The sequence below is a fragment of the Mauremys mutica genome, chromosome 4 (assembly GCF_020497125.1).
Source record: "Mauremys mutica isolate MM-2020 ecotype Southern chromosome 4, ASM2049712v1, whole genome shotgun sequence".
In the NCBI taxonomy this organism is placed as follows: Eukaryota; Metazoa; Chordata; order Testudines; family Geoemydidae; genus Mauremys; species Mauremys mutica.
The window spans coordinates 23,769,581-23,796,908 of NC_059075.1; the positions used below are offsets into that span (position 1 = coordinate 23,769,581).

A 27,328-nucleotide genomic window follows, 5' to 3' on the forward strand; every position below is an offset into this window, starting at 1 on the left:
TTGCTCAGTTCCTGTGCTAGTGATATTCTCTGTCAGACAGATCTGGGGCTTTTTGATCTCCTCTATAACACTCCATCTCTTTTATCTGGTGTACATGGACTGGAGCGTGGGTGAGAATCTCACTCTCCATGTAAGTCAGGCAGATATGGCCTACTCATTGCAATGAAAGGGCGGAGATCTTGTAACACTCCCTTCTGGAGACTGATTTCTCTTTTGCTGTCAGTTGTGGTCCAACAGAGGAAGGTTTGTGGATCCATCAGGCTCCCAGTGTTAATAAAAGGGCAGGCAAGAGAGAGATTTATCAGACCAGGTTGTCTCAGAATAACTCTTGTGAGAGGTAAAAGATTCTCAGCCTCAAGAGTCATCAGGGCTATTGCCAATCAATCCATTTAAGGTTCATTACATTGTCTCAGATAGACCTTCTTAGATACACATTGGTTAATCTATTCCAAGGTCCACTCACATAGCTCATCCTTGGGCCTCAGGTGTGGTCTATAGGGCATCATTGGACTGATTCCATAGAGCACCTCAAATCTTCTGATTGCAGACCTCATAGCTAAGACTTGACATTTTGCAATGTTGCCTTTGTGTGCTCCAAAACATGAGCACACTCCCAAAGGGATGGCTCATAAACTGCCACTTCTTACCATAGCACTGATCAGTCTTAAAAAGTTCATTCTGTTGGCTCAAAGGTCTGGAAGCCATCTAGAAATTAGAGGGTTATTCCTACACATTATGGAAAATGCAGTTAATTGCCAACAGCTCTTCACTAGGACCATTTACTGTCTCTCTTTGTTCCCCTTTTAGTTTCTTTCAACTCATTTTTTTAACTGTTTGGAAGAAACTGCTATCCATCATCACAGCTGGTTAACAAGCACAAAGAAATAATGATGTGACCGATGCAAGATGCATAAATCAATTAGCGAGGCAGGGACGTGACTAACACACTTAGTGAACCATGAAATGAAGATAAAAATCAAAAAGGCCTACATCAGATGTCACAAACAGAATGCTTTTATTCTAACCCAAACCACTATGAATACTGGTACTGCAATTGTTTTGTGCTGGTTAAATATATTTCCACCCAGAATGAGAGGGGCCAGGTTAAAAGTGTAGATAAGGCAAACATTGTTTTATATCCTGGAGCGTTCTAAAACCCTTGGCCCAAGATCTGAAGTAATTTCAGGACATTTTGGGAAACGTGTGTGAGAGGGGATGGGATATCCTCCCACTGCAGGCACACTTCCATTGATGTCAGTAGGAGTCATCGTACATGGGGAAAATTGGGAAAAATTGGAACATGGAAATCTGGATGAAAATGTTAAGGCTTTCCCCTCATGTTTGAATGGGAGCTGAGATGGACAGAGAGGAACCTGAGGCCTATGAACTTTCCTCAACCAATAAAACATGTCACTAAAGCATTTATACTGACCGAGCCAGAAAACATCAAGACCTGAAGCTGGCTGGGCTGTGGGATTGATATATGGGTATTTTTGGCAGCTTGTGACAGATACTAATACACATACTTTCTTGAGCATCAAATAGGGAAGATGGACCAGGATCCCTGTTCTCTCCTTGACCTCTCCAGTTACATGCATCCTCATAAGCTTGTTTTGGGTAAAGCATGTCTGCTGCTTAGAGGAGGAAGCCCACATCTCTACTGACCAAGTCCTGAACCTTTTCTAGAGCAACCTTTTTCTCTCTGAGGCCCCCCTCGACATGATATAAAAACTCCAGGGCCCAGCAGGGGGAGGGCTCGGGACAGGGGCATAGATATAGTTTGACTTCTGTTTGGCGGGGAGGCAGGGGCCAGCGGGGCTTGAGCCACCTCTGCATGGCGGGGTCCAGGGAAGGAGTGCCAGCTCCACCCCCTGACTCACCTCAACAGGCCACCCACCTGTCTGTTGAGAACCGCTATTCTAGAGAATACACCGCTGAATTGCTCACTCCGCCTTGCTTCCCCTGCTGATAGCCACCCAACAATGGTTCAATGGTGAATACACTACAAATAGGGTTAAAATACTATGAGCAAAAGACCCACCCCCAAGTAAGTTGGGCAGTGTCCTTTTCGCTCAGGTTCTTTGAGCAGGGGGTTGGACTAGATGACCTTCCGAGGTCCCTTCCAACCCTGATATTCTATAATTCTTAAATCCAGTATCCAGAAGTCCCTTTAACATGCCCGTCCCTTCTCTGAACCCCACTCACAGTTGTTGTCTTTGGTCAGTGCAGACCCAGAGGTGCATCTGCGTAGTTCACCTCCCCCCCGGGAGGAAGTAAGAAGGCACCTTACTTGCTCCACTGCCCAGATACTCACTCACCACTCTTTTTCACCAGCTGCCCTGCCAACCAGTAGTGCTAGAACCCTTTTAATAGCGTGAGTACTGAAAGCCAGCACCCGTACCCCGTCTGGACCCCCGACCCAGCTGGGGCCAGGAGCCAGGGCCGCCCAGAGGGGGGGGCAAAGGGGGCAATTTGCCCCGGGCCCCGGGCTCCGCTGGGGCCCCCAAGAGAACAGCGGAGGCTCCCGCCTCCGCCCCTCTCCTGGAGCCTCAGCGCATCAAGCGCCGAGTCTCCGCTGGGGCCCCTGAGCCCCGCCCCGCTCCGAGCCGCGTGGTCAGGGGGTGGGGCTGGGAGCTCCAGGCTGAGCTCTGCTCCCTCCGCTCGGCGTGGAGCTCCCAGCCCCGCCCCCTCCCCACGCAGCTCTGAGCGGGACGGAGCTCAGGCCCCGCCGGAGGCACGCTGCGGCTGTTCCAGCGAGGCGCTGAGACTCCGGGCGAGGAGGGAGCCGGGGGTAAGAGGCTGGGGCCGGGGCTGGGGGGAAGCGGGACCCGCCGCCGAAGCGCAGCCCTGTCTTCGGCGGCGGGGGGCCCCTTCCGTTCCGGGACCCGCCGCCGAAGTGCCCCGAAGACCCACGGCGGGGACCCGCCCCGCCGCACTTCGGCGGTAATTCGGCGGCGGGGGGCTCCCGCCACGGGTCTTCGGGGCACTTCGGCAGCGGGTCCCGGAACTGAAGGGCCCCCCGCCGCCGAAGACCCCGGGCCCCTGGAATCCTCTGGGCGGCCCTGCCAGGAGCAGTGCCGTGTCTCCGGGATGGGGGACAGGAGTAAGGGGGAAAAGGCTAGGGGCAGGCTCGGGGGGGAGGGATAGCTCAGTAGTTTGAGCATTGGCCTGCTAAACCCAGGGTTGTGAGTTCAATCCTTGAGGGGGCCACCTAGGGATCTGGGGCAAAAATTGGTCCTGCTAGTGAAGGCAGGGGGCTGGACTCAATGACCTTTCAAGGTCCCTTCCAGTTCTAGGAGATTGGTATATCTCCAATTATTACTTATTACACAGGGCCAGGGAGCAGGCCAGCAGCCAGGACTCATGCCCTGGTCTGGGGAGTGGAGGCCTGGGGGTGCTGCAGAGCCCCTGCACACCTAATTCCCACACCCATGCTGCCAGCTGATCAGCATTCTGGTCCTCTCCACTGGCCACCCTGCCAGCCGATCACCTGGGATGTCTTCAGGTCCCACCACCTAACACAGCTCTCAGTGATTTCAGCTGTTAATGAGGGACCCTCACTGTTGGTACACACTGCACAGTGTCTTGTATCAGAGACACTATCCTAAAGTAGGTCTAAGACTTAGACCAAGGCATCAGTGATTTCAGCTCTGTGGTGCTTAACAAGTCTCTCATTTGAAAGTAAATTAGCTCTGTTATTACACAGTGATGAGGGGACAGGTCAAATTGTGTCTAGAACCCTTAGACAAAACCCATCCTCTCTCAGCTCACTGGGCTCTGGAACCCATGCCCACTACCTAATGGGTGCCATTTAGTTGAGGATGAGTCCCTCAATCAGGGTATGCCAAGTACAGTCCTGCAGCCCTTGATCCACACAACAAGGATACTGCCTCAATAACAAGGAGACTGGGAATCCAACACCATCCAAAAGTGATCATTTGGACAAGCAATCCCATCATGCTGAGCACCTAGACAGTGTGGGTGTGCCCATACAAATGAGATCAGCTCCTGAAGTCTTCTTCCACAGCTCAATCACTAGATGTCAGGGGAGAGCTCATTCAGACTCTGCTTACATACAAATGTTAGAAGCCTTAAAAAATAAGATGAGTGAACTTGAGTGCCTCATATTAAATGAGGATATGGATATAATAGGCATCACAGAAACTTGCTGGAATGAGGATAATCACTGGGACACAGTAATACCAGGGTACAAAATATATTGGAAGGACAGAACAAGTTGTGCTGATGGGGGAGTGGCACTGTATGTGAAAGAAAGCACAGAGTCAAATGAAGTAAAAAAACTTAAATGAACCAAACTGTATTATAGAATCTCCATGGATAGTAATGCTGTGCTTTAATAATAAAAATAACAGTAAGGATATACTACTGACCATCTTACTAGGATGGTGATACGGGAGGGATAGCTCAGTGGTTTGAGCCTTGGCCTTCTAAACCCAGGGTTTTGAGTTCAATTCTTGAGGGGGCCATTTAGTGATCTGGGACCAAAAAAACTGTCAGGGACAGTACTTGGTCCTCCTAGTAAAGGCAGGGGACTGGACTTGATGACCTTTCAAGGTCCCTTCCAGTTCTATGAAATAGGTATATCTCCATATATATATATATATATATATACACATACTAAGTGTGAAATGCTCAGGTAGACTAGAGAGGCTATTAAAATAAAAAAAACTCAATAATAATGGGGGATTTCCACTAACCCCATATTGACTATGTACATGTCACCTTTGGACAGGGTTCACTCACCACTGTGGTGCCTCCTGCTGGCTGTCTTGGGAATTAGCTCTGCAGGTTAGTGTGCCCTTTTTGGGTGGTGCCTCACCACCATCACTCCTGCACTAGGACCCATGCCTCTCCAAGGACCATAGTGTCCTCTTCAGCAACACAGTGCTCCCCCTTCCTGGGGACCTGCAGTCCATTTTTCAACTACTTCCCTTTGGGGCTACTGCAGCAAGTTGTCTGGCCACTTCCTCATGGCCCCAGCATCCTCTTTGCCCTGGTCTAAGGGCCTCAGCCTGCAAACCCAACAGCAAACAGGAGCTCTCTCTCTCACTCCCCCAGTTCCTGCTAGCAGCATTGCTCTGTCCAGGGCGCTGGCAGTTCTCTCAGCCCTCCAGAGACACAGTCCTTCCTCCCTGGGCTCCCAGCAGACAACTGAACTCCTCAGTCCTGCAGCTCCCTTTTTATACGGGCCTGCTTGGTCCTGATTGGCTGCTCCCTTCAGGTCTTCTCTAATTGGCTGCCTCTGTGCAGCCTCCCTAGGGCTGCTTTTAACCCCTTTTTTGCCAGTGAGGGGCAGCCACCCCATCACAACAGGATACAGAAATAAAGTTTCTTGACACCTCAAATGACTGGTTCTTGGAGGAGCTATCCCTGGAACCCACAAGATGAGAGAATTCTACACTTAGTCCTAAGTGGAGCACAGGATTTGGTCCAAGAGGTGAATATAGCTGAACCACTTGGTAATAGTGATCATAACGTAATTAAATTTAACATCCCGGGGATGGGGGGGAATAAATGGTCAGTTTTTGGAATGGAGAGAGTTTAATAGTGGTGTCCCCTAGGAGTGTCTACTCAGACTAGTACTGTTCAACATATTCATAAATGATCTAGGAAAAGGAGTAAACAGTGAAGTAGGAAAATTTGCAGATGATACGAAATTACTCAAGATAGTTAAGTCCAAAGCAGATTGCGAAGAGTTACAAAGGGATCTTACAAAACTGGGTAGCTGGGCAACAAAATGGCAGATGAAATTCAGTGTTGATAAATGCAAAGTAATGCACATTGGAAAACATAATCCCAACTATACATATAAAATGATGGGGTCTAAATTAGCGGTTACCACTCAAGAAAGAGATCTTGGAGTCACTGGGGACAGTTCTCTGAAAACATCAACTCAATGTGTAGCAGCAGTCAAAAAAGTTAACAGAATGTTGGGAATCATTAGGAAACGTATAGATAATAAGACAGAAAATATCATATTGCCTCTATATAAATCCATGGTACGCCCACATCTTGAATACTGCATGTAGATGTGGTCACCCCATCTCAAAAAAGATATATTGGAATTGGAAAAGATACAAAAAAGGGCAACAAGAATGATTAGGGGTATGGAACAGCTTCCATATGAGGAGAGATTAATAAGCTTTTCACCTTGGAAAAGAGACAACTAAGGGGGGATATAATAGACGTCTATAAAATCATGACTGGTGTGGAGAAAGTAAATAAGGAAGTGTTATTTATTCCTCAAAAAACAAGAACTCGGGGTCTCCAAATGAAATTAATAGGCAGCAGATTTAAAACAAACAAAAGGAAGTATTTCTTCACACAACATACAGTCAACCTGTGGAACTCTTTGCCAGATGATGTTGTAAAGACCAAGAGTATAACAGGGTTCAAAAAAGAACTAGATAAATTCATAGAGGATAGGTCCATCAATGGCTATTAGCCAGGATGGGCAGGGATGGTGTCCCTGTTTGCCAGAAGCTAGGAATGAGCGACAGGGAATGGATCACTTGATGATTACCTGTTCTGTACATTCTCTCTGAAGCACCTGGCATTGGCCACTGTCGGAAGACAGGATACTGGGCCAGATGGATCTTTGGTCTGACCCAGTATGGCTGTTCTTATGTTCTTCTGGTCAGATGCACAAATAAATGCAGGTAAATCTTCATTCCACCCCATTTCAACACAGTTACAAGTCATTGTGGCAAAAGAAAGGGGGAAAAACACAGAGAGGAAGGTATTCCTAGGATATAGCTCTGTCAAAGTAAAAAGCCTTTATAAGAAATTCAGACAACTGCCCAAAGAGTAGACAGAACTAGGAGTTGGTCTGTATAACTTTAGGAGCAGATATGAAAATTGGCTTCCACATGCAATGCAAACCTATGCATAAATGGGTCCAGCATTTTGTTTTCTCTGGACTTGAGTCCCAGTATTCAGGCTAGAAAACATGCTCTATTTTCTTTGTAGCAAGACTTAACCTACTGAGTATCTAATTCTGCAACTTTCCTTTAGGGTAAGAAGAACACATTTATACAAGTATAGCATTCAGCAAAAGTAGTGACCCTGAACTGTGGCTGCAGTGTTACTATATTGCTGTATCCAGCAAAGCCCCATGTGACTGATAACCTAATCTATATCATCAGTCTTCTGGGAGATTGGGCTAATCAGTCCATCCACCCAGCAGCAGCAAAGTGCCTGCATTAAAGTCATGGAAAAATGATACAAACAGCTAAATCTGAAACAGCTCTGGGGAAAGCTGAATTAGGAGGAAAATGAGACATGGGTAATGTATTAACAGACTTCAGAGCAAAATTCACTCTACACTCAAGCAATTTACATAATGACGCTTTTCCTTTTTTTTACACTTTTATATTTCACATTAGTTATTTAACATTAGCACACTTGGCAATGGGAGGTTTGAGTGGGAGCACTGCTAAAAACGCTGCTATGTTTAGCAGGGTCTGGTGGAAGGGTGGAGACTGGAGGTTTGAATGGAATAGTTTACCTTAATGAACTTTCCTTGCTCCACTGAAAAACAACTGGTTATGGGGATTTCGTCTCTGTATTCTAAGGAGCTTAAGTTGATTGGGGAAAAAATATCTTAAACAGCACTGTCTGAAGTGAGGCTGTTCAAAATAGATAATGGAGATTTGGGGGGAAAAACAAAAGCTTGAGGGGCTAATTCACACAGAAAAGACTCATAAATGCATCTAGCACATTCCCTGTACTAAGCAGCGTGGAGATTCTACATCAGTTCACACTGCTAATATGTAAACTAGATTTGAAATCTTTCCACTGGATATTCAAATTTATATTAAATACATGTGTGATATTGGCACATGCAAAGGTTTATACATATGCATTGTCATATGCTTATGAGCCTGTTTCAAGAAAGGATGGTTTCTGAAGGTGTATTTATGTGTCGTCTAAAGGCAGAAATATACAACTTAATAATAATATTGCAACAGCACCTACCAGTTTCATGCTAGCATGCTGTACACATATACTTAGTAACAGCTAGTCCCTACCTTGAAGAGGTTACAATCTAAATGGTGGAAATAGGAAGCACTATTATCCTCATCCCAAACCTGAGGAGCTGAGGCAGAGAGTAATTAACTTGCCCAAGATCACACAGGAAGTCTGTGACAGAATCAGGAATATGAACTTAGATCTCCCAGGTACCATGCAATGCCTTACCCACAAGACCATCCTTCTTCTAACAGTGGCCCTTTGAGTTTGGATGTAGAGAGAGTCCCTAGATGGGGAGGAAATTTTAGCCTTGGATCTACTGCGGACTGACATCAGCCATAGCGTAAGAGAAAAGTGCTTGCTGAACAATCAATCTCTCTGCTCATCAAAGAGTGCGCTCAGCTAAACAGTCTATTTTGAGACAGCAGTTAGAGGAAAAATCAGGAGAGCTTAATTTGCCTGCTGCCCACCTTCTTAGTAAAAAAAAAAAATCTCAAAAGGGGGCTTGGAAAGGAGAATCCAAACAGCCACACAGCAGAATAAAGTGCAGTAAACGTTCTGGTTCGGGTTCTGTTTAGTCAGAATGGGAGGTTGACCCTTGCTGTTGTAGCTGAATCTAATTAAAATGTATTTGCATATTAATGTGACCTGTGATAAATCTTAATGAATCACAAGTTCCAAAGTTCAGTATTTCACCATTCCTTCCTAATTCATTCACTTCTTTATTCAGAGAAACTGCCAAATCTCTCTCCTCATCCCCACATAAGCAAAGTCGGAAGCCAAAACCCCAGCTGCAAGGACTCCCAAACTTGTCAGATGGAATTCTGCATCTGAACCCCACATTTCTGGTAATTCAGCCATTATAAAGATAGCTAAAGCTGCAAATGTGAATGTGCAGACCCTGCAGTAGCCCGGTGTAGTACTGACTCTCTTCTTCTTTTTCTGTTCATTGCCATGACAACATATTTTATAATAAGGAAGAGGACATGTACTACACAAGGAACTGTGAGTTGCAGGGCTCGGTTAAATGGGCTCTATTCACACAGGACTCTAGTTAGCTGGCTGGTAGATGGAATGAAAATTGGGCATGAAACCACCTTTCACCTTTCAACCCCCAGCCCCAGCAGACAACAATTAGTGGCTGCCAGGCCACCAGACTTTCCCCCTGAAGATAATACTAAGGGCAGATGCCCAACATGCCTGGCAGGGGATCAGAGTAGAAATGGTTGGGAATTTTCTAATAAAATGAGGGAGGAAGAGAGGCCACACCCAAGAATAGCTGATAGTTCAATGGTGAGGGTATTCACCTAGGATGTGGGAGAACAGGTTCAACTACTTGATTCAGCATGATATCAATGTTTTTAAAGGTCTGATGTGGAATGGGAAAATCTTTCAAATCTCAAAAACTTTTGCAGAAAGGGGAAATGATTTCCTGCCATCTATAGTGGACCCAGAGACCTATTTTCTTGGAGTTTTGGAAGAACCAACTTCAGCCCTAGCTCCCTGTATCTCCCAGCCATGCCATCCATCAAAGTGAAGCTAAACTGTGCACAGCTTTTTGACTTTATTAAATATAAAGTAGGAAAAAAGCATAATAGTTATAACTTACCAGTAGTTCTGTTCAAAGATCCACACACAGAGAACTGTATTAATTTGACTATAGCCATGTAAGTATATTTAGCTATTGAGCATTGGATGGGTACACTGTTAAAAATGCAAAGAAAACAAACAGCAAGTATATCTCATCTCAGCCCATCCTGTTTAGATATAGCTGCCATCTCTCCCTTCACCCATTTGCCCTGGCATCTCCCCATCACAACAAAGATTGTTTCCATCTTGAAACACAGTTCTTGCCACTGTCATCTTTAACTGGAAAAACTCCATTTCTGCAATAGGTAAGGCCCTCAGGCGCAAGACAAATCAACAACTTATTTTCTCTGACCCTCCCAGAAAGTGAATATTTTAACATCTTTATTTCTGTAAATTTGTCTCCACAGACTACAGCCTTGCCTGTGGCTTTGGCAGTCTGAAACTAGTAAACCACTTCAAACAAATATCTGCTATGCCGTAGAACAAATATAATGAATCACTAATTACTCTTTGCCGTAATTGTAATGGTATTTCTGAAAGCCAGGCTTTATTAGCATTATGAAGAGGTGTTGAAATAAGGATCAATGTCCTGGGAATTAATGCAGAGGGAAGCCAAGCTGACACAGTGATACATCAAAAAGCGCAATCAGGAGGCTGACATGTTCTGTGCACCAGTCTCTACAAGTTCTCGCTTTGCTGTTTGTAACTTGACAAATACCGGTAAATGAATAGACCAATTTGACTATGTTTTTTCAATTGCCAGTGAAGATGTGTATTCTTTAAATAGACCCCACCTGGTTGTGCTTGTAAATACACAGATTTTCTGGGTGCCAATTTTGCTGCAAACACACACAAAAATATTAGATGCTTTTTGAATGTCAGTATATAAATGACCAATACGGAATCTCACATTCCAAGAGCCAGATCGCCAGCTGGTATAAATTAACATAACTCCCATGTTAATTAAAAATACTTTTGTCATTATTTGCTGGATTTCAGTCTCTCAGTTCACAACAATTTGTGTGTGGGGGAGGGAGGGAGGGATATTCAGGGCTAGATCCTTAACTGGTATAAACTGATTTACTGCAGCAAATACCCAGTAAAACTGAATTACTGCAGTGAATACTCAGTAAAATATACATATCTAAACAATATTTTGCTTGATTATGGGCAGAATGGTAACACATACACTGCGTGTGTGACCTTTAGGGAAGCATTGTGAATAGAATCGCTGTTAACTTAAAGAGTTACAATAAAAAGAGGTTTTATTTCCACCGCTAGAGTTTGTTCTTGTTCTGTTTAGATTGCCTTTTCTTTTTGTCTCTCCTTCTCTGTTTGTTTTTGCCAGTTAGCTAGGCTGTCCCTTGATTCAAACAGAGCATTTCAAAGTTGTGCTGTGCTCAGACTGAGATCACGGTGCACCTGGATGGGAATTAGAGTGTGCACAAGTTTGAACGGAACTACTTTATTGCCCCTACACTTTTGGAAGGTATACAAATCCGGTGGGTGGAGCTTGTGAGAGAGCATACATATACTCTAGCAACAGACAATTCAATTCACTGAGTGATGACTGTTTTCCCTTAGATAAGAGGGAGCTGTATTGACAGAGTCTATAAAAAAAAGAAATTTAAATCTCCACAGAACACTGAAAATGTCACTGAATAGTCCACACACAACAGATGAAGATGCACATTGTCTAGGAGACCCATCCTTTCTTTCCTTCTAGGTATTGCACTTCTCTCTCACTTTTGTGATTACAGTGAACACTGTATTATAGTCTTGGGGCCAAATTCGTAGTTTACAGTAATTAGGTGCAATTCCGTTGACTCCCTTGCATTCATTAGCTCTTTGAAGTCCAGGGCATTACATCAGGGATAAATTCATCTCATGTTTATTCCATATATCCCACACATTTATTCTCTGTGCAAAAATAAATCCACCTCATTTGGACTGTAAGGTTTATTTCTTACACATTGAGTATTTATTTTGCATAATTATAGCTGCACCTAATTCTCCTAGAGGTAAATTGTTCAGTCTTCTGTCTTCATGTCAAAAGTCCCTATTGTGTTACAGGGCTATCTGCCCCTCTGATTCCTCTGGAGTCTCTCTCAGCACACCCCCTTAGGCCTATGTCTGTACCTTTCTCAGGTTGGAATCCCACAATTCTCCCACTCTTGGACCCAGTCCTGGGCTACTGTACCCTTTGGATCAACTGTGCTTGCACCTGCAGTTCTTCCCTTCGGAAGCTTCTAAGCAGCAGCCCCTTAGCCCAAAGTATTGTTTAATCTTAGTAGTAGGAACAAAGCATAGCATAAGAGAACAAAGATTTTAACAATAAACAGTCAATATGCACGTCTTACTTACCTAAGGCTTACCATCCCCTGGTGCTGGAAAGCCTGCCTGCTCCAGATTCTCTAGCATGGTCTTTGTGCCTCATGTTTCCCATGAATATCTCCCAAACAACTACTTGACCTCTGGTCAGAGGGAGTCTTTAACTCTTTATTGTCCTTATCTTTTGGTTCCCAGTCTCAGCAAAACAAGCTGTGTAAGGTGGCTGGAGACAAAGAAGTAGATTCTTCACAGTTAATAGCTCAGGCATTGTCTCTTAACCCTTGAAGTGGTTACTGGGAAGTATTTTATCTGTAGCCATTAGCTGCTAACTGCCTGCATTAAACTAAACAAAAAAATGCATACAGTAAACATCCCAATGACCCCATATAGCCATACAGTAACTATCCCGATAGTAAAGCCATATATCGTGTTCATAAAATATTACAGAGCAGCTCTCCCTAAGTCCTTCACATTCCTCGTGATTTTAATGGGAAACATGCTAAAAATGTACACGCGGTTTTGAAAATATAGCCTTTAGGGAACAGCTCTTCTGTCAGAGCTTTGTTCCTTCTTAACATACACAATAGCCAATAATGAAGGCCAAAAAAAGAATCCCACTTCCATTCCCCATCAAGTAAGTGATACTAGTCCTGCCAGCACGTGCAGGTTGCAGGGTACATATTACATGAAGGAAACATGGACTATATTTTTGGTCAGAGCTTGCGTATCTCTCTCCCCTGGAAAGAGCGATATCTGCTTAGTGCAGGGGTCGGCAACCTTTCAGAAGTGGTGTGCCGAGTCTTCACCTATTCACTCTAATTTAAGGTTTCACGTGCCAGTCATACATTTTAACGTTTTTAGAAGGTCTCTTTCTGTAGGTCTATAATATATAACTAAACTATTGTTCTATGTAAAGTAAATAAGGTTTTTAAAATGTTTAAGAAGCTTCATTTAAAATTAAATTAAAATGCAGAGCCCCCCCAGACCGGTGGCCAGGACCCGGGCAGTGTGAGTGCCACTGAAAATCAGCTCTTTTTCCAAAGGCGGCACGCGTGCCATAGGTTTCCTACCCCTGGCTTAATGCTTTTTGTGGCTATTAGCAGGAATGCTGTTGATTTGCCTCAGTGATCATTATGTGTATTATGTAGCATGCAGAGGCCTCAACTACCACAAGCAAAATGAGTAAAGACTTACTTGTATTGCTACAAATTATATTGAGTTTAAGCAAGGGAGGGCTAACCTTAAAATCATTATGAGTAACTCTCTCATTGTCCTAATGAATTAAGTTAGCTAGTCAATACAGTGATATTTAGTTAGTATGTCGGTAGCTACTGAAAATTGTACTTATTCAGGATATGTAAACTGAACAAAGAAACTTCAAAACAGTGTTTAAAACTCCCTGAAAATGTTTCAAAAGCTCTATTAATATGAGTTGGGCAGCTGTGTAATCCCCCTGGCTGCCATTTTTATGATAATAGTAACAGAAAGTACGCTTTGATGGTGTATATCAGAGCAGGAAGATCAGAGCTACAATCAGACACATGGAGATTAGCAGGAGTTTTCTACAGTTCTTTTGGTTACCCTTGGACATCTGGTTTTCACAAGATGAACATACAGACTAAAACGAGATCTTTTTAAACCACAGAAAAAATACAGAGCTTATCTAAAAAGAGCTGCAGAAAACTCCCGCTGTTCCCTTTGTCTCCCGTGTTTGATGTCCAGACTTGATAGAAGTCATCAAGCTGTTTCCGGCTTTATTTCATATTCATACTTTAAGTATGGGGGCCCGATTCTCAGCTGCTGTAAACTGGTGTATTTCCATTATCTTTAATTGAGCTATGTCAAATTATACGAGCTGAGGATCTTGCCAAGAATTTTTTTTAATCTATATTAGTAGGAATTATATTAGGTCCAGTTTTACATTAGATCAGGTGATCAGAAACTTTTTCATCCCACTGCTCTTTAACAATTGTTACCACCTGACAGAGTCTTTTCTGCACCTATAGTCTCAAAGAAAGAAGCCCAATAAGATACCAGGCCCAGAGAATTTAGCATTTGATTAGGGGAATTCTGGGTTGATTTATGTTTCCAAGTAGAAATTATATGAAACTCAATGGTTTTGTCTGGTTTCCACACCAGATAAAACACTGGCTATTTGTTTTCCTTTGAAAGTCTGAATGAAGCAGGATTTTATATGAATCTAGGGACTTGTCTACACTGGAAAATTTGCATCATGTTAGAACAAAACCTGAGAATTGTGGTATGTAGCACAATATTAAACATGATTCAGTCCCTGTGTACACCGAGTGTTCTCATGCTTAACATTGTCCTCTTAAGAATTCAGGTTAGTCATGGCCATCTGAGTCCCTTTTTACATTGAGTATTTGACATGGTGTTAGCTACCATGATGCTTAAGGCTGTGGTCTAACACAATGTGATTTCCCAGTGTAGTCAATCCCTTAAAGTCTAAGTATAACTCAATGATTGCAAAACCATGCAAACACAAAAGGAAAAAAGAGTTCACACAAATTCCTGTGACCTGACTTTGCACAGACCCATAGTGAAATCTCTGCCCATTAAAATCAGTGGTAAAACATCCATTGAATGCTGTCAGGCCAGGATTTCACCTAGTGCATCTACAATATATTTTGTCTGATGTAATGTTGCTTTTATAATCTTCCTGTGATTAATATATGTACTCTCAACTCTCTACTAATCCATCCCCCAATTCATTGAGATGTTGGCAAATGCTTCCAGGATGTTGGCATATTTATTACAATAAATTCACAGATTTCCATCATGCTCAGTCTGTATTTCAGGAAATGAAGCTATTGCTCTGTCACCTTATATCCTGCTAAAAGGATTCCTTATATAGAATTAAAATACAAAAATAGCAACTATTCAAAGAGGAGGCTATTTTAGTTGCTACAAATCACTGCACTAAAATATAATACATAACAGAGTGAGAAGGAAAGCCCATATTTTTCCATAAAAAACAGATGGCTGGACTGAGGATTATTTCGACAAAAGGGCTTATGAGTGAACTGTGGAAATACTATAAAGATCTTTTGAATATCACGTATAAAGTCCCAGTGATCTCCCAAATTGATATCCCAGATTCCTCCTTCCACAGAAATTATATTGTGACATGCCCTGTGGGAGTGGCAAAAAGTATGAATGCCCCAGGTAGTGACTAGCTATGGGTGACCCTGTGCAATCCAATCCTCAATGAATGGCTGGTTTAGATGACACCAGATTAGGACTCCTTGAAAAATTGATCATAATTTCCACAAAAATATGGACATCTTGTTGTTGCTGTTGAATGGTCCACTGAGAAGGGCAAGGGAATGGGAGGTAGGTGTCCCAGTTCTGCACCGACTCGCTGTGTGGTCTGAGGGAATTCACTGAATTGCTCTGCATCGCGTTTCTGCTTCAGTAAAATGGAGATAATGGGACTTCCTCACTTTTGTCTGAGGTCCTAGGATGAAAGCACTAAGTTCTAAGTAACATTGTTATATTTATGGCTTAGTCCTACTTCCATGAAGTCAATAAGAGTTTTGCAAACAACTTCAGTGAGAGCAGGGCCAGACTCATAGTGCACATAAAAGGGAGAGGTTATTAATGCCGGCTGGCAAACCATTTCCCTTTGTTAACCAACTGCTTGATTCTACAAACATTTGCCACCAGGCATAGTCCTTATTACCATAAATAGGCCCCCATTGACTGGTGGTAAATATATTCGAGATTGGGACTTGAGGTCAAATCCAGGTCTGTAGAGGTGAAAGAACAGTAGGTTAATTTAATGCACTTCATATCCTTCTGTGGACTATTTAACATCTGAAACTAGGGAGTCACTGCCGAAGTTTGAAAATATTTAGGAGTGGAGGGTGGGAATGTGGCACTCAGTTATCGCCTACAAATGTACAACTACACTAAAAATATTAGTGATTCATAGCCACAGAGGCAAAGTAAAACAATTCCATTGTTGTTTAATTGTGCTGCCTAAAAATTACTTAACGTTAAAAAACATGATTGGAAATTTGTTAATCCGTTTTAATTATTTAATTAAAGTAATTCTGCCATTTGTAAGTGAGTGCATCTAAATATCATGCAGTAAATAAAAGCATTGCTCAGAAAGGGCCCAATAATGTCACGCTGTCTGGTATGGCTTTCCCGAGAGTGCCAATCTCAGGTCAGAATGTCAGAAAACAGGGCAGACACTCCAAACTGCTGATATATTCTATAATTAGATTTCACCAAGCCAGTAACAAATGTGTGCTCCTGGATTACTATAATAGTCTTACCATGGAGACACAGACAATCCCCTTAAGCTGTCCAGCCCCTCTTTACTACCTAGACAAACTGGGCTTTGTGATGAAAGGTTATTAAAACCAAAAATCACCTCACATTAGGTTACTTCCAACCCCAAAGGGTCAGTCACTTGCCCCAGGTCAATAGATACTCTAGATCTGACACCAAAGACAACGCTGACAGCCAGTTTTTCTAGTAAACTAACTAAAGGTTTATTAACTAAGAAAAAGAAATGAAAGTTACTGAGAGGCTAATGCAGATAAAATACATTAACAGGTGAGTCAAAGTTGATAAATCCAATATGATAGCAGAGATGTAGTGATTTGCTAGTTTTCCATAAGTCTCTCAGGGCTACCCAAAATAACCTTGGGAATCTCTGTCCACTTGCTCAGTATTCCACCCTGTCAGAATCCATCAGTCCAGAGATGCAGGATAATTCCCTTAAACCAGTATTTATAAATCCTGCTCACAGAAGACAATCTGAACAGTGTCTTTACCCACATGGGTTTTGATAAATAGCAATTGCAGATTGAGTCTGTGAATTTCCATTGTTGAACACAATGACCCTTGCTTTGAAGTTAGCTTCTATTTCCTGGCATTCATGAGTAATTTATTTTCAGTGATATACATAATGCAATTGCCTGCCAATACATTATAAGAGGGATAGATAAGTGAAGCAATATGAGTATCATCCATTAGTATTCATGAAGTTCTAACACCTGAATATGCGCACACTTTGATCTAGGATTATTTAATTACAGGGGCATACATAATGCAACCCGAAGAAGTGAGCTGTAGCTCACGAAAACTCATGCTGAAATAAATTTGTTAGTCTCTAAGGTGCCACAAGTACTCCTGTTCTTTTTGCGGATACAGACTAACACGGCTGCTACTCTGAAACCTGACATAATGCGATGTGATAGCAATCAACAGGTTTCTAGATCAGTAAAGGCAATGCCATTAACATTCCCTTTGAACTGATCTAACACAGGCAACCTGCTAGACATCATCACAACTTAGACTCTCACTCACGTTCAGCCACAAACTTATTCCATGTATTCATCAGCCAAATTTTTCAAAATAGAAGCCTTGTAGTTAGGCTCTGAAGTCCATGTGTAGGCACCAAAGTGTGGGATTTTCAAAAGTGCCTAAGTGTCTTAAGAGTGAAAGACCCATTAACTTCTAGAGTATAAGTAAATGTATTAGAAACTGGCCCTAAGCGAATTGATTGGTACTTACTTGCAAGAGACCGTTTTCACTTTCTAAACATTATTACAAATTATTTGCATGAACAAAGTGTTTTACCCCTATTAATAATTATGCTGGAGACTTTCAAGACAAAAGGCAGTTAGGTGCTTAATTCCCCTTGAAAGTCAATTAAAGTTGAGATGCTTATCTGTCATCTATGCCTCTGCAAATTTCCTCCTACAAAGACTCATTCTGTGTAAGTAAATCAGTGGTTACCCAATACCATCTCTATGTGCAATATAAAAGTAATTGAATATTAATAACACACAACAAGATTTATCAGGGTTCAACCTGTCACTCTGTGGAAAAGCCAATCGTAGATTGTTATGTAGTGGTGGCCAGCTCATTCTAATGTCTTACTGCCCAGATCCCAAGCTGTTTTTAAAAAAATGTACAAATGCTTCAAAGAAATCCACAACGATTGACCTAAGCACTAAGCTAAAGAGCAGGCTGTTGACCAGCTGCCTTTCTTCATCTCATTTTATGCAGTTAAAGTTTTAGCAAGCTTTGGACAGGATCAATCACTGCTCAGGTTTGAGAGATGATAGAATGCCAGCACAAATCAGGTTTGCAACATGATCCCCTTACAGGAACATCAAGAACAGGATTTTCATACCTGCCAAACTGAATGTGACATTTCCACAGGCCAGCCCTTTCATTTGCATCAATGAGACTAATTTCAAAGGGTCTGTGCACACCTCAGAGCTCTCCATGGATGGCAGGGAAGTCAGCAAGTGATCTTGACTCTGAGGATGGCAGAACTTTATTGGAGGAATTCCTCCAACTGCTGAAATCGTTGTCCTTCAAAGCACTGAAGTGGGTCTAAAAGTTAGTATCAAAGAGACAACCTTTTGGCTGACTTCACTTACTTTGAAGGACAATAGCATGAGCCTTAGCAGATCCACTGACAAACAATTAGAGTATTAAGTAGGTCATTTTGTTCATCTTGATACTCACTATATTCTTAATCCATTGTGTTCTTTATGCCCACTCACAGTTATGCACATAAAAAAACAGAAGCAGATAGTCTAAATATGGTGGTCCTTATTCTAACCCACCAAATATAAATGGTTCATTAATCTGAAGACAAACCCAAACACTGTTTTGGGTTTTTTTATTTGCCACAATCATTTATGCACCGCATAGTGATGCTAGAAGCCAGATTTAATGCTCAATGTTAGTTATGAGGTTGCCTTGAACGTACTGTGAGCTGAGCTTTGACCTGAAGGTTCCTGCTTATTTATAACCTGAAGTGGTTCCAGTTCCTTTGTATTCTAAGATCTCTGCTGTACAATGACTGACAGTTCTTGGTCTATTAAGGTTTGCTTTCCATTTACATAATGAACTGGCCACTTCATATCCTAGGAATAATATGGATGGGATTTTCAAAAACCCTCAGAACTGATCTATCTCTGCTCACACTGCATAATTAGGCTAATGGTGAGTGCTTTTGAAATTCCCACCACATACTGTAACAATCTATCAAACTATAACAAGGATGTGGTATGTTGTACTTCTGCCTCCCAAAATGTATTTTCATACCTATTAACACTCAAGGTCCAGAAATCTGGAGATTATATGCAAATGACTCAATGCCTTCATTTGCAAATTTGCATGTTTAATTATTATGCACTGCCTCATTTATGTAAGTGACAGCAAATGTCCTAGATACCAGAATTTAAGTCTGACATGGCTGCACCATGAAATAAGCTTTAGAGACACAGGAAATGCGATGTTCCTGGCTGACTCTGCAATCCCTCTGGGTTGGTGCCCTGATAACTCAGGCTGCTCTTTGAGGCTCTGCCCCTGATTGTTCCTTGTCCTGCACTGGGCGGAGGACTGCAGTAAAATTGCTGCCTACTGCTTGCTCTGGATTGGAAAGGGGATCTGGCTGCATCTTGTCATCTGATGGGGATGATCTGGCTGGGCTGCCAGCTTCTAAGAGGCTCAAGTTCTGGCTGCTTCTTGCCCCTTGATTTCTGGTGATGAGGGCTCTGGTTCCCCTGCCTGCTATCCCTTGGCTGGGGTGTCTCTGGCTGCTGACTCATCGTTACTGGTCATAGGTTCCCATGGCCAGAACCCTGTCCTATGCTGCTCCAGGCATAGTTCTGAGTCTATGGCCATGGGTGGTTTAGGAGACTATCAGTTAGAACCCTCCCAGTTGGGATCTCAGGCAGTAACCATAGAAATCCTGCCTAGAACACCCCTTACCTAGGGTATCTCCAAATCAGGAGATTGATGGCTCCTGGTCAGGAGCAGAGGAATTAAGAGCTGAGAATGGGAACCTCCAGGCCATGACAGGAGATTGACCAGTTCCATACTTTGATGAATGATTTTTATTTATTTGGATTTTAAACTATTTTTATTTTTTAAAAAATGCCTATCCACGACTCTAGGCACTTTAGCACCTTTGCTAATTATACAATGTGATGAACTCAGCCAGTCAGAAATCTACAGAAATTCATTTCCACCCCTTTATTGTTATGGAAAGCCCTCTCAAAAACCCAATGGAACGGGTGTATTTTGCAGCATGCCAACAGGGGTACCAAATTCTTTCTATTTTGCAAGCTCCAGAGTCTCAAACCCTCACCAAGTATGACCTGCCAGCTACTCCTTCCCTTTTATAATAAAAGGAATGCAACTTGAACACCACTGCTGACTGCAGCCGTGGCATTATGGCACAGAGAGGCTATCCCTAGGCCATTTTAGGACTTTATAGGTCATAACCAACATCATAACTTCTACCCAGACACCAATAGGCAGCCAGTGCAGGTCCCAGAGTCATGATCTCAGCAAAGTGTCCTGCTCAATAAACAACCCACTGAGTTCTGCATCAGCCTGAGCCTCCAAATGGTTTCAAGGAATGGACCCATGAGAGTGCAGTTCAATAGGATATTCTTGATATAACTATGATGTGATTGGAAAAACAGAGACTTGGTGGAGTAACTCACATGACTGGAGCACTGTCATGGCATGTTCAGGAAGGAGAAGCAGGGGAGAAAAGGTGGAGTAGTTGCACTGTACATAAGAGAGCAGTATGATTGCTCAGAGCTCCAGTATGAAACTGGAGAAAAGCCTGTTGAGAGTCTTTGGGTTAGAGTAAATAACCCAAAGTTTAGAGGCGAGAGCAACAAGGGTGGTGTCATGGTAGGCATTTGCTATAGACCACCGGCCCAGGAGGATGAGGTAGACGATGCTTTCTTTGGACAACTAACAAGATTCCAGATCACAGACCCTGGTTCTCATGGGGGACTTCAATCATCCTGACATCTGCTGGCAGAGCAATACTGCAGTGCACAGACAATCCAGTAAGTTTTTGGAGAGTGTTGAGGACAACTTCCTGGTGCAAGTGCTGGAGGAACCAACTAGGGGCCGTGCTCCTCTTGACCTGCTGCTCACAAACAGGGAAGAATTGGTAGGAGAAATAGAAGTGGGTGGCAACCTGGGTAGCAGTGACCATGAGATGGTCAGGTTCAGGATCCTGACAAAAGGAAGAAAGGAGAGCAGCAGAATATGGACCCTGGACTTCAGAAAAGCAGACTTTGATTTCCTCAAGGAACTAATGGGCAGAGCCCTTGGGAGGTTAATATGAGGGGGAAAGGAGTCCAGGATAGCTGGCTGTATTTTAAAGAAGCATTATTGAGGGCGCAGGAACAAACCATCCCAATGTGCAGAAAGAATATCAAATATGGCAGGAGACCAGCTTGGCTTAACAGAGAAATCTTCGGTGAGCTTAAACACAAAAAGGAAGCTTACAAGAACTTGGACAGATGACTAGGGCGTAATATAAAAATATTGCTTGAACATGCAGGGGTGTAATCAGGAAGGCCAAAGCACAATTGGAGTTGCAGCTAGCCATAGGATATGAAGGGTAACAAGAAGGGTTTCTACAGGTATGTTAGCAACAAGAAAAAGGTCGGGGAAAGTGTGGGACCATTACTAAAGGGGGGAGGCAACCTAGTGACAGATGATGTGGGAAAAGCTGAAGTACTCAATGCTTTTTTTGCCTCGGTCTTCACAGACAAGATCAGCTCCCAGACTGCTGCACTGGGCAGCACAGTATGGGGAGGAGGTGAGCAGCCCTCAGTGGTGTAAGAACAGGTTAAGGACTATTTAGAAAAGCTGGACATGCACAAGTCCATGGGGCCAGATGCAGTGCATCCAAGGGTGCTGAGGAAGTTGGCTGATGTGATTGCAGAGCCACTGGCCATTATCTTTGAAAACTTGTGGCAGTTGGGGGAGGTCCCAGATCATTGGGAAAAGGCAAATACAGTGCCCATCTTTTAAAAAGGGAAGGAGGAGAATCCAGGGAACTACAGACCAGTTAGCCTCACCTCTGTCCTCGGAAAAATCATGGAGCAGATCCTCAAGGAATTCATTTTGAAGCACTGGAAGGTGATAAGGAACAGTCAACATGGATTCATCCAGGGTAAGTCATGCCTGACCAACCTGATTGCCTTCTATGATGAGATAACTGGCTCTGTGGATGTGGGGAAAGCGGTGGATGTGCTATATCTTGACTTTAGCAAAGATTTTGATACAGTCTCCCACAATATTCTTGCTAGAAAGTTAAAGAAGTATGGATTGAATGAATGGACTGTAAGATGAATAGAAAGCTGACTAGATCGTCGGGCTGAATGGGTAGTGAGTTGGCAGCTGGTATCAAGCGGAGTGCTCCAAGGGTCAATCTTGGGGCTAGTTTTGATCAACATCTTCATTAATGATCTGGATGATGGGATGGATTGCACCCTCAGCAAGTTGGCAAACGATACTAAGCTGGGGGAAGAGGTAGATATGCTGGAGCAGGGGACGGCAACCTTTCAGAAGTGCTGTGCCGAGTCTTCATTTATTCACTCTAATTTACGATTTCACATGCCAGTAATACATTTTAATGTTTTTAGAAGGTCTCTTTCTATAAGTCTATAATATATAACTAAACTATTGTTGTATGTAAAGTAAATAAGGTTTTTAAAATGTTTAAGAAGCTTCATTTAAAATTAAATTAAAATGCAGAGCCCCCTGGACTGGTGGCCGGGCAGTGTGAGTGCCACTGAAAATCAGATTGCGTGCCGCCTTAGGCACACATGTCATAGGTTGCCTACCCCTGTGCTGGAGGGTAGGGATAAGGTCCAGAGTGACCTAGACAAAGTGGAGGATTGGGCCAAAAGAAATCTGATGAGGTTCAACAAGGACAAGTGCAGAGTCCTGCACTTAGGATGGAAGAATCGCCTGCACTCTACAGGCTGGGGATCAACTGGCTAAGCAGCAGTTCTTCAGAAAAGGACCTCAGGATTACAGTGGACGAGAAGCTGGATATGAGTCAACAGTGTGCCCTTGTTGCCAAGAATGCTAACGGCATATTGGGCTGCATTATTATAAGCATTGCCAGCAGATCGAGGGAAGTGATTATTCCCCTCTATTCAGCACTGGTGAGGCCACATCTGGAGTATTGCATCCAGTTTTGGGCTCCCACTACAGAAAGGATGTGGACAAATTGGAGAGAGTCCGGCGGAGGGCAAAGAAAATAATTAGGGATCTGGGGCACGTGATTTACGAGGAGAGGCTGAGGGAACTGGATTTATTTAGTCTGCAGAAGAGAAGAGTGAGGGGGGATTTGATAGCAGCAACTACCTGAAGGGGGATTCCAAAGAGGATGGAGCTAGGCTGTTCTCAGTGGTGGCAGATGACAGAACAAGGAGCAATGATCTCAAGTTGCAGTGGGGGAGATCTAGGTTGGATATTAGGAAAAACTATTTCACTAGGAAGGTGGTGCAGCACTGGAATGGGTTACCTAGGGAGGTAGTTGAATCCTTAGAGATTTTTAACACCCGGCTTGATAACACCCTGGCTGGGATGAGTTAGTTGGGGTGGGTCCTTCTTTGAGCAGGGGGTTGGACTAGATGATCTCCTGAGGTCTCTTCCAACCCTAATCCTCTATGATTCTATGAAGGGCCTGGATACCAGGGGCAAGGTCCACATCTGAAAGGAAAAGTCACAATCTCTTAACTAGATTCAGCGGTAAAAAGCTGATTGCATTACTGCTGCACTATGATCGTCGAACAGCAGCTGGGGGTCTGAAATCACCACTAAGTTGCAACCTGCCGTAACAGATAGTGGACGTACTCCCTCAGGGATTGACAATACCTCTGCCATATCTTCCAGTGGCATCACTTCTGTCTTGTCGGGATTGAACTTCAACCAGCTTGTTTTTATTCATGCCCCAAGCACAGCTGGATGCTGGCTGAGGCACTGAACTGCATTGTCCAAGTCAGACATGCAGGATTTGGTGTCATCTGCATACTGAAAACACAGCACCCCACACCTCTTCACTAACCCTGATACTGTGTTGTGTTGATATTATGGACCAAATTCCCTTTTAGTGTAAACACCATTGAATTCAACAGAGCTGTGCCAATTGACATCAGCAGAGAATTTGTCTCTATCTCTCTGCCTCAGGACTGCTGACATTAATAATGTCATTTCTAATTATGAGAAACCTATGCAACTTTTTTAATAAATCAGTCACATTTGGGGAGACACCAAGGCTGGAAAATGTCGAAGTGACAAGCTATCAGTAACTAAATTAAAATGGAAACATTATTCAACCTTATTCAGTATTATTCAATGTAGTGGAAGGTATCGCTGCCGGACCACTTTAATCTGCCAGTCCTTTTCATATGCAACCGTTGATATAGGATACAATTCTAGTTTGTCCAAAACCTTCCAACATTGGAAAATAGAGTGGGGCCCAATTCAGTTCTATTGCACAGAAGTAACAACTACTGAATTGAGAGAGACTGAGAGCAAATGGAAACCCAACTGGTTGAGAATTCATCAGCTGCAAGCAGTATTTAGTGCATTGTGTCTATCGTATACTGAGATATCTTAAAAATTAAATCTGCATACAATAGACCTTGGGTAAAATTTTCAAAAGCACCTAAGTGACTGAGAAGCCTAAGGCCAGATTTTCAAAGGTATTAGATGCCTAAAAATGGAAATCGGCACCCATTATGATTTTCAAAAATGCCAAAGCAGGTTAGGCACTTTACTCCCATTGATTTTCTGGTCAGATTTTCAAGTTCCACCAGATGCCTAATGCATCTTTAGAAACCTAAATGCCTTTGAAAATCTAGCCCTAAAGTGACTAAGGGCCAGATCTGTAATGGTACCTAGTGGGATTCACAAAAACACCTAGGCACCAAGCTTCCATTGAGCTAGGCACCTAAATATCTTTAAAAATCTATCCCTTAGGAGCCTGCATCTAACAGAAAGACAGTGGGACTCAGGCTTCTACATGCCTTAGTCTCTTTTGAAAAATAAGATGTAGGAGCTTTTTAGCCTTTGGCTTTTCCACTGCACATGTACAAGCCATCACCAACACTGGCACTAGTTGCCAGTCTGACTGGCTGTCTGCTCGGCGAGGCCAAGGCCAGAATGGTCATGGAGACTGAACTACCCTTTTACCCATAAATGGTCATTCCAGGTTAGGGTGATGGGACAGTCTGAAGAAGCCAACACAGTCTGGAGAATCTTGGACTCTCGTTGCCTGTCCTGTCCCGTTTTGTCGATAAGAAGGGAGCTTCAGTCAGCCTGACACTTTTTAAAACAAGCACCAAGTTCCCTTCCGTGATTTTAGAATGTGCTTTTCTTTGAAGAGCTGCTTAGTATGTGAAGTTCACCACTTTCTGCTTTCATAATCTCTTTTTATTGTAGCCGCCTGCTCCACAACCAGATAATTAACCTTGATATTTGTTCGGTGCCCTCAGGACACCTAACTCCCATTGCTGTCAATTATCAGAGAACGCTGAGCCTGTAGTGATGGAAGACTTTTCCTTGACTCTGTCACACTGACACACATGGCACTTGGGAAATTTAACTATCTAATACAGTTTGCTTGTTGGAGAAAATCCTTCACAACTTTTTAAAAGAAATCTAGAGTGAAAAATCGGGTCCTGGACCCATTGCTAGAGTGAGAAGTCAAAGCAGAAAAGAAGTAGGCCAGTGGTTATCTTGCCTAGTATTCTGATTTGCTGTGTGGCTTTTTAAAAAAGATCTTACTAGATAATTGCTGTGAGCAGCATTTTGGTGAAGGAGAAGTGTCCCCAACCCAACATCTCCGGTTTGTCTTGCATGTTTCTCTCAGGCAGCTATGCTGAAGGGATCACAATAAAAGAGCTAACTTACTGTGATTGGGATCTCTCACCCCACTGCTTAGAGAGCCTAACCCAGCAGTCCTTACACAGGCAAAGCTCACTTTGAAGTCAATTTTGTCTGAGTTAGAGCCTGATTCATAGTCTATTGAAGTCAATGGAAAGCCTCTCCGCCCAGCTCCACAGACTTGTGCTAACAGGGCTCACTCTAGTGAGCTAGAAATAGCTGTGTAGATGTTGTGGCTCGGGCTGGAGTTTGGGCTCTGAAGTCTGGAGGTGGGGTGATGGGCTTCAGAGCCCAAGCTGCAATGTCAAAGTATCATCTATACGGCTATTTTTGCACATTAGTGCAAGCCCCATTAGCACAAGTCTGTGGGCCTGGGCTGGCAGGCTCACTCCCAGTGCAGTGAAGACATACCCATATTGCCTTGAGTGGACTTTGACTCAGAGCCTTAGTGAGGAAGGATGATAGGCCTGCTGGACTGGGATTCAGAAATCTGGGTTCACGGTTACCATCTCTGCCACAGAATCTATGTGACCTTGAACAAGTCACTTAATCTGTGTGCCCCATCTATAGAATTAAGATAGTATTTTTATTCTACATAATAGAAGAAACGCTGAAGTATTAAGAGGTGACACAATAGGTTACAGGCCAGTTACACCTTATCTTTTGTGCTGATTTGTTTTCAATCATAAAATGTTGCTATAAACATCCTGGGTATCCTTGCAATGTAATCAGACCAGTGGGCAGAAAAGAAAGAGGGGAGGAAAAAGTTCAAATCATTTCAATTTTTTTTCCTCTTACTCTTATCCCAATCACAGTAAGTTAGCTCTTTCATTGTGATCCATTCTCCGCTCATCAGGCAAATGAACTTTAGAAACAAACAACCTGATTTGTCTATCTCCGGGACCTCCCAGAAAAGTAAATGGTCCTGTTATTTTCTGTGAATATTTGCTCCTCCTGCTTGGTGAAGATGGAAGCAAAGGGTGTGATTGGAACATTTTTTTGGAGAATTTGTTAGAGTGAAAGCCAGGGTTAATCCACCTCTCCAGGCTGGAAACCCCAGTGCAGCCTATGGCTAGTAGAGGATGATCAGTCCAGATAGTCTTTCATTTGCCATTTCATTTCCATTGTCTAATTTTTTTTCTGAATACATTTGGCCTTCACATTTTCACAGCAAATCACCTTGTGTGCTGAGTGAAAGTAGCAGCTTATCTGGAAGCGGATAGGGAACATACTTGGTTTAGGTTGTGCATCCCTCTGGCTTTGAAAATGGCATCATGCTATGAGTATTTTTCAGGAATTATATCATAGTGGGAAAAAATACTGACCAATCAATTTTTTATACACAGGGTCAACATTACGAAGAGGAAAAAAGGGCTTTAAGCCACGAAATAATAGCGCTCAATAATCATTTAATAGAAGCCAAGGTGACAATAGATAAGTTATCAGAAGATAATGTAAGTATTTAATTATGGATACTTCTCAAGATTGTGTGTGAAAGTGAATTAGGCAATACATTTTATATGTAATTATAGAATCATTACCTATTATTTACAGTAAATGTGACTTGTCAATCCTAGGATCAGAAACGTTACTGTTTAGAATTTCTTTCACTGTATAATTTTAGCTTTTCTTACAATTCAATTACTGTGTTGCTGTGACTGTTCCTTAGGGTTTTTCCTCTATTGAAAAAATTACAAGG

General features: G+C 42.9%; 1 protein-coding gene across 3 annotated transcripts in view; it reads left to right on the forward strand.

Moving 5' to 3' along the window:
• BEGAIN (brain enriched guanylate kinase associated) overlaps positions 1–27,328 on the forward strand; it is a 173,737-nt gene that overhangs the window by 138,034 nt on the left and 8,375 nt on the right. For all 3 annotated transcript variants that reach the window (XM_045012435.1, XM_045012436.1, XM_045012437.1), the window contains one exon: positions 26,976–27,083. In XM_045012435.1, the coding sequence (XP_044868370.1) occupies positions 26,976–27,083 (108 nt within the window). The remainder of the gene's footprint in view (positions 1–26,975; positions 27,084–27,328) is intronic.